Here is a 19,689-nt window from a genome sequence, read left to right on the forward strand (position 1 = left end):
ATAGAATATGGGTAAAACGCGCATGCGCAGTGCCTTTGTTTTCATACGCACATGGCCGAAAAAGCATGGCAGCAACGGAGAATGAGAAGGGAGAAAGCGGATCGTTGAGTGAAACAGATAAACCAGAATTGGTTTGTAAAAATGGTGCCGCTTCAGTGATGTGGAACTGGTTTGGTGTTTGCCTGTCAGATACCCACCAAAGCACTTTTTTTTTTTTTTTTTTTTTTTTTTTGTGTAGAACATGCACGCAGGCCGTTGTTATTGCTGTATTTGTTGGACTATGGTGCTCATAAATCTCGGAGTAATCTGGGTCCTAAACTCGTCTCCTTCAGTTCCCAAAGTCAAACAAACACTGCAGCATCACTGAGAGTTAAAAACTGTCTAAATTCTTTCATCTTTAATAAAACGATCAGCATTGCTGCTTTACCAGGTGTAACTATGAAGTTTAACATCCAGGCATCCATGAAAACAGAATGCATTACATTTAACGGAATTAAAAGTTAGCAAGAAGTTAGCAGAAGTTAGGTAACTAGCTAAACTAGCGAGCTAAGTATGATATAACATGTTCTGACTGAGAGATTTAAAAAAATAATAATAATAATAATTCAAACGTACTGCTCTGCTATCACTTCCAACATAAATGAAGACAGGAAACTAAATGGCAGTGACGTTCGTAGGGTTACTGAAGTTGGGCTATGTGCTAGGTGATCGCTAGCGACATAGCTATGTTAGCATAACATAAACAGTGAAGCTGGAGGATGAACGCTAACACTTTTCCACTCGATAAAAGTTAACGTGAGGGTTCCTGATGGTTAGAGACAAATGCAATCGCATGGTAGGATGCTGTAAACAGACCAAACTTCAGTCAGGAGAACAACTGAGATAATCCATCCACAATAGAATGTTAGTCATCAATATACTGCAACAACATGGGAATAGAGAAGCTGTGATAGAATACAGCATTAATGAATCAATGGTACAGAAGTGGAGGAAGCAAGAAGAATCAGTTGAATAGTTTGATTTATCTGACTGCTTTGTTTTGCTTAATGTGTCTTATAATCCCATGCACCTTATGGTCCGAAAAATACGTATTTGACTTTTTTATTTGGCACACTGCAGTTTAATGCTGCAAAGCACCAGTTTTTAACTTCAGTGGATATTATACATGGTTATGGTGAGGATATGTCAGCCAATTTCTACTGGAAATGCCTTTTGGTTAAACTTTCAGCAAGGAATTTGCTTTTGCACTGTTAAATTTTTATATAGCTTTAATGCACATAAAAAAACAGCTGCTTGTTTAAGTGAAAATAAATGGATGGGGGGTTTTTGCGCTAGTAAAGTTGTGGAGTTGTATTTTGTCTCGCATCAATTATTGTCAGTTATATACCGTATTTCCCGGACTACAAAGCGCACCTGAATATTAGCCGCACAAGCTAAAATCAGGGGAAAATCCTGTTTTGTACATACATTAGCCGCACCTGACTAAAAGCCGCAGGTGTTTCAATGTTGACTTATCATATGTAAGAGAATATGCACAAAGGGAATTGTCAGGAAAGAGATGGCTGTTTGGAGACACACCCCTTTTATTAATATTTTGAAAAACAAGTTATGGGTACATATTTGCACAACTTTTTTGGTATATGTACAAGTAGCGGTAATTACAAGTACGAAACATGTACTGTGCTTCATAAATGAGTAACAAATGTAGTACATAACAATAACCTACAGCACACCAGAAAAATAGATTCGGACTACCTTTTAGGCTCAGGTGCAGTGACACGGCTTTAACAAGAAGAAAAGTCAGTCATTCACCACCATCTTCCTGCGCACTAAAACCACCAAAGTCCTCTTCTCCAGTGTCGGAAACGAACAGGCTCAGGATGGCTTCGTCATCCACTCTCAGCTTCTTTCCTTTGTTGTCACTTTCAAAACCAAACAAATCCTCGTTGTCAGTGTCAGAGTCGAACACCCTCAGAAGGGCCGTGGCAGTGTCCTCCTCTCCATCATGCAGCAGTCCAGCCCTTCGAAATCCGTTGGTGATCGTGGATGTTTTCACACTTTTCCACGCTGTCAGATTCCACCGGTGGAGTTGAGCATAACTTGCTTTTCGCAAGTTTATTGCCGCTTGTCATCCACGCCTCCGGCTGAACGTGTAGCGCTACTTTGAAGTTTGTTTTTCGCGCTACTTGTACGGCACTATGTTGCCTGGCGGATGGACATGTGACCAACATACCACTCTTGAACCCCGATACTGTGTGTCTGATCACATGCCCTTCCGCCAGGCAACGTAGTGCCGTACAACAGCGGAACAAACAAAACAAATCGTCTTACGATATGACAAAAATCATGGACAATCCATAGAAAAGCCGCACCTGACTAAAAGCCGCAGGGTTCAAAGCTTGTGCAAAAAGTAGCGGCTTATAGCCCGACAATTACGGTAGTTATCGCAAATTTTCAAATATATATCGTGATAAATATTTTTGACCATATCGCCCTGCTCTAGTGTGAGATGCTCGAGAATATACTCCGGAGTCCTGTTATATTTTAGATAGCAAGGAGCAGACTGCTGAGTTTATTAAACTCCACCGAAACAATCTGCAGATTTCATTAAAACTTAATAAACTATCATCTTGTCTTTATTTTTAGTTAGCACATACATTAAACACTTAAAGTTGTAAGCTAATGATAGTTATATAAGAGCAGATGCATGCTGGTGCAATAAGCTGTACGTTTTACATCCAATGGATGCACGATCTGATTAGTCGACAAATCGCAAAAATAATCGGTGACTAGTTGACTATCAAAATAATCGTTTGTGGCAGCCCTAAAGAGGAGTTCAGGGTAGATTCAGTAACTGCAAGGTGTTCAGGTTTTGTGGCTGCAGAACAAGCCCAAATCTCCACCCCTCCACCACCGTGCTTAACAGCTGATATGGGCTGTTTGTCATGCTTTGTTATTCCTAATTGTACTGTGTAATGGAAATTATTTGAAACAGCGTCAGAATATGGAGACAGTCTCCATGCAATCTTTCACATATACCACATGTAGATGTGCGATAGCATTTCTCTATAAATATTTTAGGCTTAGAGTCCCTCTTTGTCCAAACCATCCACACCTCTGTCGGGCTGTCTGTATATTTGTTTGATGCCTTTTGCAAAAGTAAATAAAACACCTGGTTGTATGCACCACAGTTTATTTCAAATTTCAGAAGTGTGAGTCCATGGCTCATTGGATCTGAGGTCCAAAATGAACAGTGACGGATCATCCTGGAAAAATGCATTTCCACCCTCGAGCTCAGATTGTTGACAGATGAAGAGGACTAGAGTGGACCATGACCTCGACTGTGCCCTTTCAGTGGCTCCACCAACTCAACTTCTACCTACACTGCCACCATGCATGGCACCAGAAGACTGTTCCAGTGATTCATTACTGACCACAGCCCACATCTTCAGGTTTCATATCAACAAGCAGGCTCATCAGAAAGCTCCACGTCACAGTTTTCGCCACAACGGGTAGCAACTTGCTACAACACCCTTCCGCTGCCCATCAAATGTGCCAATGGACAGTCCCTACTAGTCTTTTTACCTTAATCAGAAGCTCAGATTAAAGAAATCATGACTCATAACTGGGGAAATTTTTTTTTGTTAAATTCTCTTATTTTCCATTGTGAGACATGTATACACATTATGATTGGGATGATAATGACAGCTGAAGGAGAAAGAGAAGAAAATGGACAAAGAGCTCCACATGGCAGCCCTGACATGTGCTAATCTATCCAAGCTACAGCCTATTAGCCATGTCCCCTGACCACAAACAAGTATCAAGCTCCTGCCAGAGGAAGAAAATGAGCAAGATGACACAACCTGGACATCAGTTTAAAGTGCTTTTAGAGGGCACAGAGCAGTGTTGTCCCTCAACAGCAACAACACTGCTGATGAGAAGCATAGCAAGGTGGACTGAGGCTGGAGGGAAGGCACAAGAGTAACGTGCTGCTACTCTGCTGCAATACCACACACATGTGATAGTATACAGCCTATGTGCACATTTGTGTAATTATGATTTGGGGAAATTGAACTTTAAACATATAGTTTGCTGTCTGTTGTCAGTAAGTTTATCGAGCTGTGATCTAATGTGTTGTTTGGGTGTTGGATTAATTTCAACCTCTGAAGGTCTCAGAAAGAAAGTAGTTGAGCCCAAAACTCATTTTTACAGGCCCGGTCAGCAACATTTGATACTGCAAACTGCAAACGGGACTTCTTATGGTTTTCTGTTAATAATGGCTTTCTTCTTGCCACTCTTCCATAAAGGCCAACTTTGTGCAGTGCACGACTAATAGTTGTCCTATGGACAGATTCCCCCAACCTGAGCTGTAGATCTCTGCAGCTCTTCCAGAGTCACCATGGGCCTCTTGGCTGCATTTCTGATCTGCGCTCTCCTTGTTCGGCCTGTGAGTTTAGGTGGACGGCCTTGTCTTGGTAGGTTTACAGTTGTGCCATACTCCTTCCATTTCTGAATGATCGCTTGAACAGTGCTCCGTGGGATGTTCAAGGCTTGGGAAATCCATTCTCTCCTGACTTTCTCTCCTCACTCTCATAAACCTCCCAACTGTCTCCAAACTCTCACTAACCGCAACTCTCCATCAAACACCCACATTTTGAATGAAGTCTGAGGGGTTTATATCTGTCATAGCTCGCGGCAAAGTTCGAACCACTTCATGAACCAGTCACGTGGTACAGCCGGGCAGCGAGGCTTCGGACGTCATCATTTTCAGCTCCTCCCATAAATGAAGCAAGCCTCGATACGCGCATCGCGGAAACTCCCCCTAAATTACTCGGCACAAGCTTTGAAGCCTCGATACAGAACGTCACATCACTAGCTGCCAGTCTTTTAGGGTATGTCTCTACCAGCTTTGCACATCTACAGACTGAAATCCTTGCCCATTCTTCTTTGCAAAACAGCTCCAGCTCAGTCAGATTAGATGGACAGTGTTTGAGAACAGCAGTTTTCAGATCTTGCCACAGATTCTCGATTGAATTTAGATCTGGACTTTGACTGGGCCATTCTAACACATGGATATGTTTTGTTTTAAACCATTCCATTGTTGCCCTGGCTTTATGTTTAGGGTCGTTGTCATGCTGGAAGGTGAACCTCCGCCCCAGTCTCAAGTCTTTTGCAGACTCCACGAGGTTTTCTTCCAAGATTTCCCTGTGTTTGGCTCCATCCATCTTCCCATCAACTCTGACCAGCTTCCCTGTCCCTGCTGAAGAGAAGCACCCCCAGAGCATGATGCTGCCACCACCATCTTTGACAGTGGGGATGGTGTGTTCAGGGTGATCTGCAGTGTTAGTTTTCCGCCACACATAGCGTTTTGCATTTTGGCCAAAAAGTTCCATTTTGGTCTCATCTGACCAGAGCAGCTTCTTCCACATGTTTGCTGTGTTTTCCACATGGCTTGTGACAAACTGCAAACGGGACTTATGGTTTTCTGTTAATAATGGCTTTCTTCTTGCCACTCTTCCATAAAGGCCAACTTTGTGCAGTGCACGACTAATAGTTGTCCTATGGACAGATTCCCCCAACCTGAGCTGTAGATCTCTGCAGCTCATCCAGAGTCACCATGGGCCTCTTGGCTGCATTTCTGATCAGCGCTCTCCTTGTTCGGCCTGTGAGTTTAGGTGGACGGCCTTGTCTTGGTAGGTTTACAGTTGTGCCATACTCCTTCCATTTCTGAATGATCGCTTGAACAGTGCTCCGTGGGATGTTCAAGGCTTGGGAAATCCATTCTCTCCTGACTTTCTCTCCTCACTCTCATAAACCTCCAAACTGTCTCCAAACTCTCACTAACCACAACTCTCCATCAAACACCCACATTTTGAATGAAGTCTGAGGGGTTAATATCGCTGTCATAGCTCGCGGCAAAGTTCAAACCACTTCATGAACCAGTCACGTGGTACAGCCGGGCAGCGAGGCTTCGGACGTCATCATTTTCAGCTCCTCCCATAAACGAAGCAAGCCTCAATACGCGGCCTAAGCAGGCTTAGCCCTTTTAAGCAGGCCTAAGCCTGCTTAAAATTTCTCAATAGCTTTATCCCTGACCTGTCTGGTGTGTTCTTTGGACTTCATGGTGTTGTTGCTCCCAATATTCTCTTAGACAACCTTTGAGGCCGTCACAGGGCAGTTGTGGAGCTGTTTTGCAAAGAAGAATGGGCAAGAATTTCAGTCTCTAGATGTGCAAAGCTGGTAGAGACAGACCCTAAAAGACTGGCAGCTGTAATTGCAGAAAAAGGTTGTTCTACAAAGTATTGACTCAGGGGGCTGAATAATTACACACACCCCACTTTGCAGTTATTCATTTGTAAAAAATGTTTGGAATTATGTATGATTTTTGTTCCACTTCTCACATGTACACCACTTTGTATTGGTCTTCCACGTGGAATTCCAATAAAATTGATTCATGTTTGTGGCTGTAATGTGACAAAATGTGGAAAGTTCAAGGGGGCCGAATACTTTTGCAAGCCACTGTAAATGACCTACTTTTCAAGGCGGATGGGAAATAAACACCCCAAACACAGATCAAGGTTTTATAGTTAAATAAAATGAAACTAAAAAGTCAAACTAGATGTGAAAAACAGCTGCTTTCAGTAAAGTTGTTTTTTTATTTTAATACCTATTCTGATTTCTCCTAAGATCCTAAAAATGATTGCTCTCCATGCAATAATAGTAAAAAAGACTAAATCTGAACATTTTCAAACTGTAAAAACTAACCTGAAATGAAGAGGCCACTCTGGGAATAAACTCAAAATAACATATTCAATGCTTAGAGTCGATTTTTATAAAAAAGCATGCAGACTGCTGTCAGGCTATCAGTACTGTTTGCCTGTACCCCTTTGCAAAGGTAACAACAGCCTGGTTATGTGCACCTCACTTTGTTTCAGATTTCTACAATAACTTTAATGAGCTCAACATTTAACAAAGGAGAGTCTGAGCGGTAATTCTTAGAGTTTTTAGGTTTTTTGAGCTTTGTATGTTTTGACTTCAGAGGGAATTTTCTGGGTCGTCCACTCCTGGGGTGTTAACACATACCTTAATGCGCCATACTAGCAAGTTGGAGTGTTGGAGTGAGAAGTGGTCTTCACTCTTGCTGATCATCAGTTATTTACATGCATTTGATTAGCAAAACCTGACTGCTTCTTATCTTCTTAATTCCTGTGGAAGCAGTGAGGGTGTGCTAAAGTTTTTATTGGACTTCAAGTGCCAGAGCTATCCCAGTTTAGAAATATGTGATAGAATACAAAAGTATGGTGGTGGAGTGCGCCTGAATTTTTTTTTTTTTCACCATCATAACAAATAGTCTGACAGATAAAATGAACTGTAAAACAGTGATTATAATAAAGTAGAGCTGGGCGATATGAGATTTTTTCATATCACGATATGTTTTTTTCATTTCAGGCGATAACGATATCTATCACAATATAAGCCAAATAACTATATTTGTAAGATTTAAATGTGCCGTTGCTCACAAGTAAAATGTGAAATAATCAGCAGCTTGTTTTTATTTAAATATTTATTTCCCATAATAAGTTCAACAGGGTAGATGTACTTAAGGAACATGAGACTTTTTCAGATAAATAAAGGCAAATATTGCAAACTACACAAAAGGCAGCCGCTAAAGCGTTTAAGTTTCAAAATAGGACAAACAAAACAGACTAAATTGTCAATTCCACTTAGAAACAAAATATTAATTCTAAAAATAAATCTTAGTTTGTTTTACAGAAGAACAGACAAAACTGACTAACTTTTGTCAATATCAAATAAACTGAGAACTAAAAGGAAATTCTCAATCTCTCCTTGTTGTATAGCTTAGCTTTTCAAACAGTTTTAACAGTTACTTTAGTCTGACAAAAGCCGAATGACGAATTAGCGCTTTCAGTCAGAGACTGAGGCTACGTCCACACGTACACGAGTATTTTTGAAAACGGAGATTTTCCATTTTCGTTTTAAAAAATAATCCCGTCCACACATAAAGGCAGAAATGAAGGAAAACGCTGCTATGAACATGCCAAAGCAGCAGGTGGAGCTAGATTCCTAACCGTGCCTAAATGTTGGCCAATCAGAAGTCTAGAAGCCTCGGTGGGAAAAAGTAAACAAAGCTGCGGCATAGAAGCAGAACCGAGTCGTAAGTGTGGAGGGACAGTAACTGTGTGTATATGTAAGCATTTAAACACTGCAGAGAGTAGAATTAACAGTAACAGTATTGTAGAAATTCATTTCACCGAAACAATAACGTGGCGCAGTGTGACGCATGCACCAGTTTATTGTATTTCCAGACTTGCTTTCGGCACAATTTACAGTGCACGCTACTCTATTTTTGTCAGACTTGAAATAGCCGAAATACCTTCACACTACGGAACTTCTATGGCTCTTCCGTTTGACAATCTCTCCGGCATTGGAACCATCATCTGTTTTCTCTTCGGTCACGCTCGGTTGATTTTTCTAGTCGGCACACTCATTTCCTCCATTACGCGCTGGCTCCATTACCCGCTGGCTGCTTCCCAAACAAACACACGTGCGGCTTGGCACTTGTGCTGTACGTAACAAGTCACGCGACGTGACGCTGCGGCTGTGATTGGTTCGGCTCTGTGCTACTTAATTTGGATTGGCTGACCTTTTTTTTTTTTTTTTTTTTTTTTTTTGAGGACAAGAGCGGCGAGGTCTATCGCGATAGCTTAATTTCTCTATCGAGTAAAAGTTATATCGCGATACATATCATTATCGTTCTATCGCCCAGCTCTATAATAAAGCATAATGAGGTATTTTTGCAGTTTAATGACTTCCACACATTCAATTGCTGGGAAGAGTTTTCCACTGGCTAATGAAGAAGGAGGCAAGTTAAAAAAGTGTAAACACAAAGTAAACGTTCTGTTTGCCTACATACCGTATTTTCACGACCATAAGACGCACTGTACTAAAAGGCGCAGTCTCAGTTATGTGCGCCATTACTGTATTTAACACACACATAAGGCGCACTGGATCATAGGGCGCAGACAAGTACCGTATGCGTATTTAAAAATAAAGCGGGAGCAAACCCGAGTTCGGTACCTTACTCACATTTTTATTACCAGTAATCATCATCATCAACAACACACAAGCATACAAGTGTGCATATTTAAAAAATAAAGCAGGAGCAAAACAAAGTTTGGTACTCACATTTTTATCATCAATCAAACCTATCGAAGTCCTCATCCTCTGTGTCTGAATTGAACAGCTGCGCTAAATCTCCACCAAACATGCCAAGTTCACTTTCTTCACTGTCAGAGTCACTTTCCGTGCCGTGCGGCTCCTTGGAAATGATGCCAGTTTTTGCGAAAGCTCGAACAACAGTGCCAGCAGACATGTTAGCCCAAGCATCTACAATCCATTGGCAAATTGTGGCGTGACTCGCCCGGCGCTGCCTTCCACTCTTGGTGAAACTGTGGTCTCCATCGGTCATCCATCGCTCCCAGGCCGCTCGCAGCCTTACTTTGAACGGGCGGTTCACACCGATGTCCAGCAGTTGGAGTTCCTTTGTCAGGCCTCCCGGAATGACAGCAAGCTCACAGTTCATTTGTTTCACTAGTTTTTTCACATCGGCTGTGAGATGGGCACGCATAGAGTCACAGATTAAGAGCGATGGTGATGCGTGGAAAAAACCACCTGGTCTCCTTACATACACCTCCCTCAGCCACTCTTTCATCATTTCCTCATCCATCCAGCCCTTTTCATTTGCCTTAATGATGATTCCTGCTGGAAACTTCTCTTTAGGCAAAGTCTTTCGCTTAAAAATCACCATAGGCGGCAGTTTCTGTCCATTAGCATGGCAGCCAAGCACAACAGTAAAAGAAGACTTTTCATACCCCGTTGTGCGTATAGCTACCGTGCTGGTCCCTTTCTTCTCCACAGTGTGACTCACCGGGATGTCAAAAGTGAGCGGGACCTCGTCAATGTTTGTGATGTGGCTGGGCTGGATGTTTTTGTCGCCGATGTGTTTGCTGCAGTAGGAGTGGAAGATGGCCAGCTTTTCATTATAATCCGCTGGAAGTTGCTGCGCTACCGTAGTCCTGGTCCGGATGGAAAAATGGCACCGTTTCATAAAACGAAAGCACCAAGACGGACCTCCTTGGAAATGTTCAATGTTCATCTCTTCAGCTAGTGAAACTGCTTTTAGCCGAATGGTGACCGTCGAAACGCTTCTCCCGCTTTGCTCGATGATCCACCGCTTGAGTCTTTCGTCCAACTCGGGCCACCTCGCCTTATGTCCGCGGAAACTCAGCTGCATTTTCTTGACCTGCCGGAGCTTGTTTTCTAGCTTCCTCCATTTGCGAACCATCGATTCGTTAATCTTAAATTCTCTCGCCGCTGCTCGATTTCCATGTTCCTCCGCGTAGCTGATGGCCTTCAGTTTAAACTGTGCTTCGTAAGCGTGTCTCTTTGCCATTTTCAGGGTTGTTAAAACAACGATGTCCTGCATAATGCACATACCTGTTCTTTTATACAGGTATGTGTGATAAAGTCAACGCATACACTTCACCCTTTAGCGTTCTCATGGTGTTTTCTACTACGGCCTCATTACAACACACAGGGCGCACTGCGCTATAGGGCGCGCCGTACGTTTTGAAGAAAATCTAAGACTTTTAAGTGCGCCTTATGGTTGTGAAAATACGGTAGTTCATCTTTACCTCAACATCAACACAATAGCCAAGTGTTATCTTACAAGCCCTGCAGCAGCTGATAAATTGTTTACACCTTCACTTTTTCTTCTTCTTGCAGTTCCCAATGACCTGCTGATTGCGTAAGTATTATTTTCTTTCTTTCTTTGATTATCTGATTATCAAAATGTTCAACTAGTATAAAAGTACACCAGAAAAGAAAAATCACTCAAACACACACAAACAGTCTTTCCATGCATGTATTTGATTTTCTTTAGTTGTACTAAACTTCTGATGACTACACACTACGCTTGTACTGTACTTCTGATTTCTTTCATCCACCTATCAAATACTGAGGGCATCTTGGATTTCATCTTGGAGTCAAAGAGGAGGTACTGGTCCGTGTGTGGGCTTCCGGTAAACTTGAATGTTGAGGTTGTCATTCTCTTCAGTGTGCACAGCGTAAAGGACAACTGTTTGCCTTTCCTGGACTGCGCAGTACCTCCTCTTTGACTCCCATCACCCTCTGGAACACAAACTTGGGGTAATTAGGACCCTACACCACCGGGCAGATAATATTCCCTCTAAGCCAGAAGGGAAAAAGAAGGAACACACACACATAAAGGAAGCACTTAAAACATACGGTTATCCTAATTGGGCGTTTATAAAGTCAGCAAAGATGCACAGAAAAGAAGATCAGACACCAGCGAGGGAGGATAAGAAAGACAGATGCAACAACATTTTCATCTCCTATGTAGCCGGTGTATCAGAGAAACTCAGGAGGCTCTTCTCCAAGCACGACATCCCGGTGTACTTCAGACCCAGCAACACACTTAGACAGAAACTGGTTCACCCAAAAGACAGAACTCCTAAACACAAACTTAACAATGTGGTGTATGCTGTACAGTGCAGCGAGGAATGTCCAGACCTCTACATCGGAGAGACCAAACAGCCACTTCACAAGCGCATGGCACAACATAGAAGAGCCACCTCCACAGGACAAGACTCAGCAGTTCATCTGCATCTAAAGGACAAAGGACACTCTTTCGAGGATGCCAACGTTCACATTTTGGACAGAGAGGACAGATGGTTTGAAAGAGGAGTGAAAGAAGCCATTTACGTCCACTGTGAGCCAGACGCTTTTCTTTCCAACCTCCTTAGACTACGATGACCTGGATGACTGAGAACCTCCACAAACAGTCAATAAAAGTAGTAATCCACTCCTGTCTGAGTTATGTTCTTAGTAAGAAAAAATTTGGTTCTGAGTGGGTGTGATGTGGATAAACCACACTGACAATGACCAACTATGCATGCGTGCAGTCTGGGTTTCCCCATGTGACACAGACACCGATAGGACTGCGATGGTGTTCTGTGAGATTTCCTGGCAAAGTGGCTCAAAATGTTGAGAGTACAGGAGTGCTCCCTGTCACCACATCCTGTTTATCACACAGGAAGCCTCTGGTTTAGGGGCTCATCACACTCTGGCAATTCACTAGTAGACTTTTGTTTTTTGTCTTTTTTTTTTTTTCTTTTTTAAATCTCCCAGGCTTTGTAGAAGCATATTTATCATATAGCAGCACAATTAGGTTGTCCACATTAATGATTCCAGTCAGAATTTTAATAAAAACAAACTGAGTGATGGGGATGTAATGGATAAAGGGATGTTGTTCTTATTGCACTGAACTTCAGCGTGATTATCTAACATGATTGAATGACCTTTTTCATAGGATAGACCTTTAAACCAATAGAAGTCTGGTTTGAAACCATTTAACATGTGCTCTAATTAGACACATAGAGTGTTGTGTTAAAGTAACTATCTGCACTAACCCGAGGAGACATGCAGCGACGAAAATGATGTGTATATAAAGAGAAAAAAAAAAAGGGGGGGGGGGGGGTTCAAGATGCTCCACCACAGATGAGTGTGTGGTTTGTGTAGATATGCAGTGTGCCTCTCGTCTTTATAACCTTTTGTTTCTCACAAGCATTACTCGCAACCCTCCACCCCCCCCCCCCCCCCCTCCCCCTTAGGACTGCTTTGAGAGTGTGGCTTATGACTAGTAAGGTTGGGCAATATGTAAAAAATTTCCAACCGACGATCGTCAGTCCAATAACCAACATAGACGATACACTCACGCAGGCGCATACTACATTGCAGCACAATGTAATCATGGATGGACTGATTTGCGCATTTAGAATTTTATAAGTTTTGTTTGGAGGGAATATTTTACCTTCTTGTTTTTTTTCAGTATTAATATAGCTACTTTTTGAATTATTTATTCATTTATTTATTTATTTATTTGAGATGCGCTAAATTCCATTTTTATTTTTTTAATGTTCGCTGGAAGACACACTTTGATTTCTAACTTGTATAACTTTATATTTGTTGTTTGATCGAGTGTATAAGACAGATGAACACTGGAACGGCCTGTGAACACGGTTAGAGTGGGGAAAAAAGAAGCCAGTTACTCTTCGTCTCCCTCTCCACCATTGTGGTTTTTTATTTAAATGTTTTTGAGGTTTGTTTGGGGTTTTTTTCTTTTTTTTTGAACATGGGCTATTGTATGGGCAGAACTCTGTGCTATCAAAAACTGAATTTGAATAAGTTGAATTTGAATTGCTCAGATTGATTCTGAATTGCTCAACTTGAGTTCTTGTCCTGTGAGCCACCGTAAGGAAGTACTTAGAGTAGAACTGGACCATCACCTTTTCAAAGACAAAGCAGTCATTTAGATAAAATATTGGATATTGTTTACCTGTAACTGCACAAAGAGAACTTAGAAATGTAATTACTGACAAGAGTGAACAAGCACTTATAGTGTAATATACAGCTGTGGCCAAACATTTAGAGAATGAGAAGTGTTGAGGTTTTTCCCCCCACAAAGTTTGCTGTTTCAGTGATAGTTGTATATCAAATTCAGTGTTGGGACCAGAGATGGGCAGTAACGTGTTACTTGTAACGCGTTACTGTAATCTGATTACTTTTTTCAAGTAACGAGTAAAGTAAGGGATTACTATTGCAAAAACGGTAATTAGATTACCGTTACTTTCCCGTAGGAATACTGCGTTACTAAAACCGTGATTTTTTTTTTTAATTTTTTAATTTTATTTAATTTTATTTATTTATTTTTATTTTTTTTGCGAGAATGTCTCATGACAATGACGTAAGCGAGTGCGATGTTCGTGACAACAGCTGTGTGCAGATCAACAATGGATCATATATCGAGTGCAGGAGAGAGGATGAGCGTGCAGCGTTTAAAGCGTGGAAGTACTGACTAGGGCTGGGCCATATTATACCGTTCACGGTAATACCGGTATAATGTTAGGCAACGATAGGAAAATGAAATATCGCGATAGAATGGGAGTAAAACGCGCATGCGCAGTGCCTTTGTTTTCATACGCACATGGCCGATTGTTGAGTGAAACAGATGAACCAGAATTGGTTTGTAAAAATGGTGCAACTTCAGTGATGTGGAACTGGTTTGGTGTTTGTCCGTCAGATACCCAACAAAGCACATTTTTTTGCAGAACATGCAAGCGGCCGTTGTTATTGTCATATTTGTCGGACTAAGATGCTCTTAAATCTGGGAGTAATCTGGGTCCTAAACTCCGTATTCTTCAGGTCAAACAACACTGCAGCATCACTTAGAGTTAAAAACTGTCTAAATTCTTTCATCTTTAATAAAACGATCAGCATTGCTGCTTTACCAGGTGTAACTATAAAGTTTAACTTCCAGGCATCCATGAAAACAAAAGTTATTACATTTAACGGAGTTAGAAGTTAGCAGGAAGCTAGCGGAAGTTAGCTCGCTAGTTTCGCTAGTTACCTAAGCATGATATAGCATGTTCTGACGGAGAGATTTCTGAAAAAAATCAAACGTACAGCTCTGCTATCACTTCCAACATAAATGAAGACAGGAAACTAAACAGCAGTGACGTTTGTAGGGTTACTGAAGTTGGGCTAGCTGGTATATAATGATGTGCTACGTGATCGCTAGCGACACAGCTATGTTAGCATAACATAAACAGTGAAGCTGGAGGACGAACACTAACACTTTTCCACTTATAAAAGTTAACGTGAAGGTTCTTCATGGTTAGAGACAAATGCAATCGCATGGCAGGATACTGTAAACGGACCAAACTTCAGTCAGGAGAACAACTGAGATAATCCATCCACAATACGAGGTTAGTCATTAATATACTGCAACAACATGGGAATAGAGCAGCTGCCAGAGAATTCAACATTAATGAATCAATGGTACAGAAGTGGAGGAAGCAAGAAGAATGAGTTTAATAAAGTTTGATTTATCTGACTGCTTTGTTTCGCTTAATGTGCCTTATAATCCCGTGCACCTTATGGTCCGAAAAATACGTACTGCACACTGCAGTTTAATGTTGCAAAGCACCTCTTTTTAACTTCAGTGGATATTATACATGGTTATGCTCAGGATATGTCAGCCCATTTCTACTGGAAATGCCTTTTGGTTAAACTTTCAGCAAGGAATTTGCATTTGCACTGTTACATTTTTATAAAGCTTTAATGTACATAAAAACCAGCTTCTTGTTTAAGTGAAAATAAATGGAAGGTTGTCTTTTTGCGCTAGTAATGTTGTGGAGTTGTATTTTGTCTCGCATCAATTATATCGTCGGTTATATCGTTATCGCAAATTTTCAAATATATATCGTGATAGATATTTTTGGCCATATCGCCCTGCTCTAGTACTGACCTTACTTTGAGTTTGATTCCATAAAAAGTGACAAAAACATTAGCGTCCGTTGTGCGTGGGAAGAAAACTGCGCAACGACGTAATGGGAAATTCACAGAAACTCGCGGATTCTTCCACTGACCGCTGCAGCACACCTGTACCAGGGTAAACCTCCGCCTACCCCACTCCTGCTTTACAGGTGAAAATAGAGCAACAGGACCGCTAGTCTTTGATTTTATTTATTTTCTGCTGTGTTTTACTTGCATCTATTTGAAAGACTGAGTGTAAACACAAAAAATATTTTATTTTATGTGCTGGAATGTGCAGAAAATAGGTTTAAATGTTAAACTAATTTCTTCCAGTCAGAGAATGTTGCATATAATTAAATTTTTGCCTGATGCATAAAGTTAAAAGATTAAAATGGATAAAACAAGTTTTAAAAAGAGACTTTTCCATTTGATTACATTTTGTATGATGGATTATGCAGAAAAAGTAGAATTGGGCTGAAAGATCTATCGCTTTATCACCTATTCAGGTTGTAAATCGTGTTTTTTAATAAGTAACTAAGGACCGGCCACCGGTCCGAGTGTCAGGAGAACTGAACTTCAGGTAAGAAGTTATGACCTGCAGTCTTTCTGGGTCAGATATAAACCAAGTTTAGGTGGAGTTTATTTTCGTTATGCTGACTTTTTTGTACTGCGTACTAGCTAGCATGACGGGGTTTCTATACAGCTGGGTGGGTGCTATGTTACTGATGTTAAACTTTATTTTGTTCATAAGGTTAATTATTAGAGTTGCCAACTGTCCCATTAAAAAAAACCCAGAATAGTCTGGTATTCAGAGAAAATATTACGCGTTTCATATTGAGGTGAAAAGGAAGACAGTTTGTCCCGGACTTCAGCTACAATGAAAAAGACACAAAGCTGAAGTTATTCTGTCTTTACGCTGTCAGCTGCCTCTTCTTCTCTTATTCTCTCCCCTCCCTCTCCCGTTTCTACTTCAATCATGAAACTGATCAATGATCAGGTGATCGGCTTTTCTCTCTTGTTTGTTTATCGCCCACTTCGCGCCAGAAAGAAGAAACCAGCGGAGCTCGCGTTAAACAACAGCTGCACGTTTAAGCTTGATCAGCTGTTGTTAGAATTTATTTAATATTAATTTCTAGTATCAGCTGATGTTTGCTGGAGCCACAGCTGTAAAAGCTGCTGGTCATGATATGGTTTGGTTATCTGGTGAGAGGGAAACATGAAGATGAAACCAGGAGATGTCCTTACTGAATCATCAGAGCTGAACAGGTGATGGAGAAACAGGTTTACCTTTTAGGTGACATGAATGAGTTGAAGGGAAGTTATGAACTGTTTCTGAGAGACAAATAAAACCAGGATCCTTTTCTAAGTAGCTGACAGCTGGTAACTGTGCAGGGGCGGGTCTAGCAAAGTGTTACCAGGGGGCCAGGTAGGGCATTAAAAGGGAAAGGGGGGCACAAGGAAATACTTTCTTATTCTCATTTAAAATGTCTAGCTTTTATTTAAAAAAAAAAAGAAAAAAGAAAAATTATTATCTGAGTCTTACAACAAACGATTGATAGATATATACCATCAAGACAGTGTACATCACTGTCACAACAGTGTTTATTTTCATTCAAAGGCTTTATGATTTTTCCTATAATAGTGGGCCGGTCTCTAGTCAAAATGCCCGGGACGATTTTTTTTGTCCCAGTCCAGCCCTGTATGCAGCTCATCTGCAGTCTGGTGTTACCTACATCTTCCTATTCAGAAGGCAGAATTTCCGAGTTCTGAGTACAATCAAAAGCACCACAACTGCAGTTTTCCTGTTGGATGTAAAAAGCGCACATGATTTTGTGACGTAGGCTAAAATCATGGCGGCGGTCAACGACGGTCCAGGCATGGGATTTCTCTCGTGGAAATACAGTGGGGCAAAAAAGTATTTAGTCAGCCACCGATTGTGCAAGTTCCCCCACTTAAAATGATGACAGAGGTCAGTAATTTGCACCAGAGGTACACTTCAACTGTGAGAGACAGAATGTGGAAAAAAAAATCCATGAATTCACATGGTAGGATTTGTAAAGAATTTATTCGTAAATCAGGGTGGAAAATAAGTATTTGGTCAATAACAAAAATACAACTCAATACTATGTAACATAACCTTTGTTGGCAATAACAGAGGTCAAACGTTTACTATAGGTCTTTACCAGGTTTGCACACACAGTAGCTGGTATTTTGGCCCATTCCTCCATGCAGATCTTCTCGAGAGCAGTGATGTTTTGGGGCTGTCGCCGAGCAACACGGACTTTCAACTCCCGCCACAGATTTTCTATGGGGTTGAGGTCTGGAGACTGGCTAGGCCACTCCAGGACTTTCAAATGCTTCTTACGGAGCCACTCCTTTGTTCCCCGGGCGGTGTGTTTTGGATCATTGTCATGTTGGAAGACCCAGCCTCGTTTCATCTTCAAAGTTCTCACTGAGGGAAGGAGGTTTTGGCTCAAAATCTCACGATACATGGCCCCATTCATTCTGTCCTTAACACGGATCAGTCGTCCTGTCCCTTTGGCAGAAAAACAGCCCCATAGCATGATGTTTCCACCCCCATGCTTCACACTAGGTGTGGTGTTCTTGGGATGCAACTCAGTATTCTTCTTCCTCCAAACACAACGAGTTGAGTTTATACCAAAAAGTTCTACTTTGGTTTCATCTGACCACATGACATTCTCCCAATCCTTTGCTGTATCATCCATGTGCTCTCTGGCAAACTTCAGACAGGCCTGGACATGCACTGGCTTCAGCAGCGGAACACGTCTGGCACTGCGGGATTTGATTCCCTGCCGTTGTAGTGTGTTACTGATGGTGACCTTTGTTACTTTGGTCCCAGCTCTCTGCAGGTCATTCACCAGGTCCCCCCGTGTGGTTCTGGGATCTTTGCTCACCGTTCTCATGATCATTTTGACCCCACGGGATGAGATCTTGCGTGGAGCCCCAGATCGAGGGAGATTATCAGTGGTCTTGTATGTCTTCCATTTTCTGATGATTGCTCCCACAGTTGATTTTTTCACACCAAGCTGCTTGCCTATTGTAGATTCACTCTTCCCAGTCTGGTGCAGGTCTACAATACTTTTCCTGGTGTCCTTCGAAAGCTCTTTGGTCTTGGCCATGGCGGAGTTTGGAGTCTGACTGTTTGAGGCTGTGGACAGGTGTCTTTTATACAGATGATGAGTTCAAACAGGTGCCATTCATACAGGTAACGAGTGGGGGACAGAAAAGCTTCTTACAGAAGACGTTACAGGTCTGTGAGAGCCAGAGATTTTCCTTGTTTGAGATGACCAAATACTTATTTTCCACCCTAATTTACGAATAAATTCTTTACAAATCCTACCATGTGGATTCATGGATTTTTTTTTTTTTTCACATTCTGTCTCTCACAGTTGAAGTGTACCTCTGGTGCAAATTACTGACCTCTGTCATCATTTTAAGTGGGGGAACTTGCACAATCGGTGGCTGACTAAATACTTTTTTGCCCCACTGTATGCACATTATCTTTTCCTTTCTATTGGTAGGTGGCACAGTGCACTTGTGGCAAGTAAGCAAGCTAGAAGACTGGAAAGCTTGCTGGGTATCCAGTTATGGAAGCAACACATTAACAAGAGAATTCTGAGTTAAACCAAAGTTACTTTCCCTAGTAACTAGTTACTTTGAAAGTAACGAGTAACTATCAAGTTACTTTTGATAGTTACATTACTAGTTACTTCTAAGTTACTAATTTAAAGTAACTTACCCAACACTGATCATATTCTACTGGAAACAGTCGATCATATTTGTCGAAGCTGAACCCAGGGCAAACTAAGCTAAATTTAGCTTTTTTTTTTCTTTTTTTTTTTAGCAAACAGCTACAATAAGCATAACAGTTATCAGATATCATTTGTTTACATGATGCTTTTTCTTATACAGGTAATATATTTATTACCAACCTGAACGTTTATCTGCCGGTCATCTGACATGACGAATGACTTCTGAATACTTAAATCTGTGTCCCGCTCCAACTCAAGATGCTGTAGGAAGGTCTGCAGGTACAAACGGTGCTCGATTACTCTGCGGCTTTCACAAAGGGCCTAGATGTATGCCCCCAAAAACTGAATTGTAGAACTGAAATTGAATGGTGAGCAGTGAAACTGAAAGCATTCAAAAGCTAAATTTAAAGAAGGATGAATACAATTTCAAATTAAATTAATTAATTTTCATAATGTAAAATTCTGTTTCGATTCAGTGATGATCATTTTCAAATCAATT

General features: G+C 41.3%; 1 protein-coding gene across 1 annotated transcript in view; it reads left to right on the forward strand.

The window, feature by feature from the left end:
* The window catches only part of zswim7 (zinc finger, SWIM-type containing 7), a 36,177-nt gene that overhangs the window by 5,492 nt on the left and 10,996 nt on the right, over positions 1-19,689 (forward strand). The window contains exon 2 of the mRNA XM_080866790.1: positions 10,807-10,828. Within this exon, the coding sequence (XP_080722916.1) occupies positions 10,807-10,828 (22 nt within the window). The remainder of the gene's footprint in view (positions 1-10,806; positions 10,829-19,689) is intronic.

Source organism: Rhamphochromis sp. 'chilingali', assembly GCF_963969265.1.
Source record: "Rhamphochromis sp. 'chilingali' genome assembly, chromosome: 19".
In the NCBI taxonomy this organism is placed as follows: domain Eukaryota; kingdom Metazoa; phylum Chordata; class Actinopteri; order Cichliformes; family Cichlidae; genus Rhamphochromis; species Rhamphochromis sp. 'chilingali'.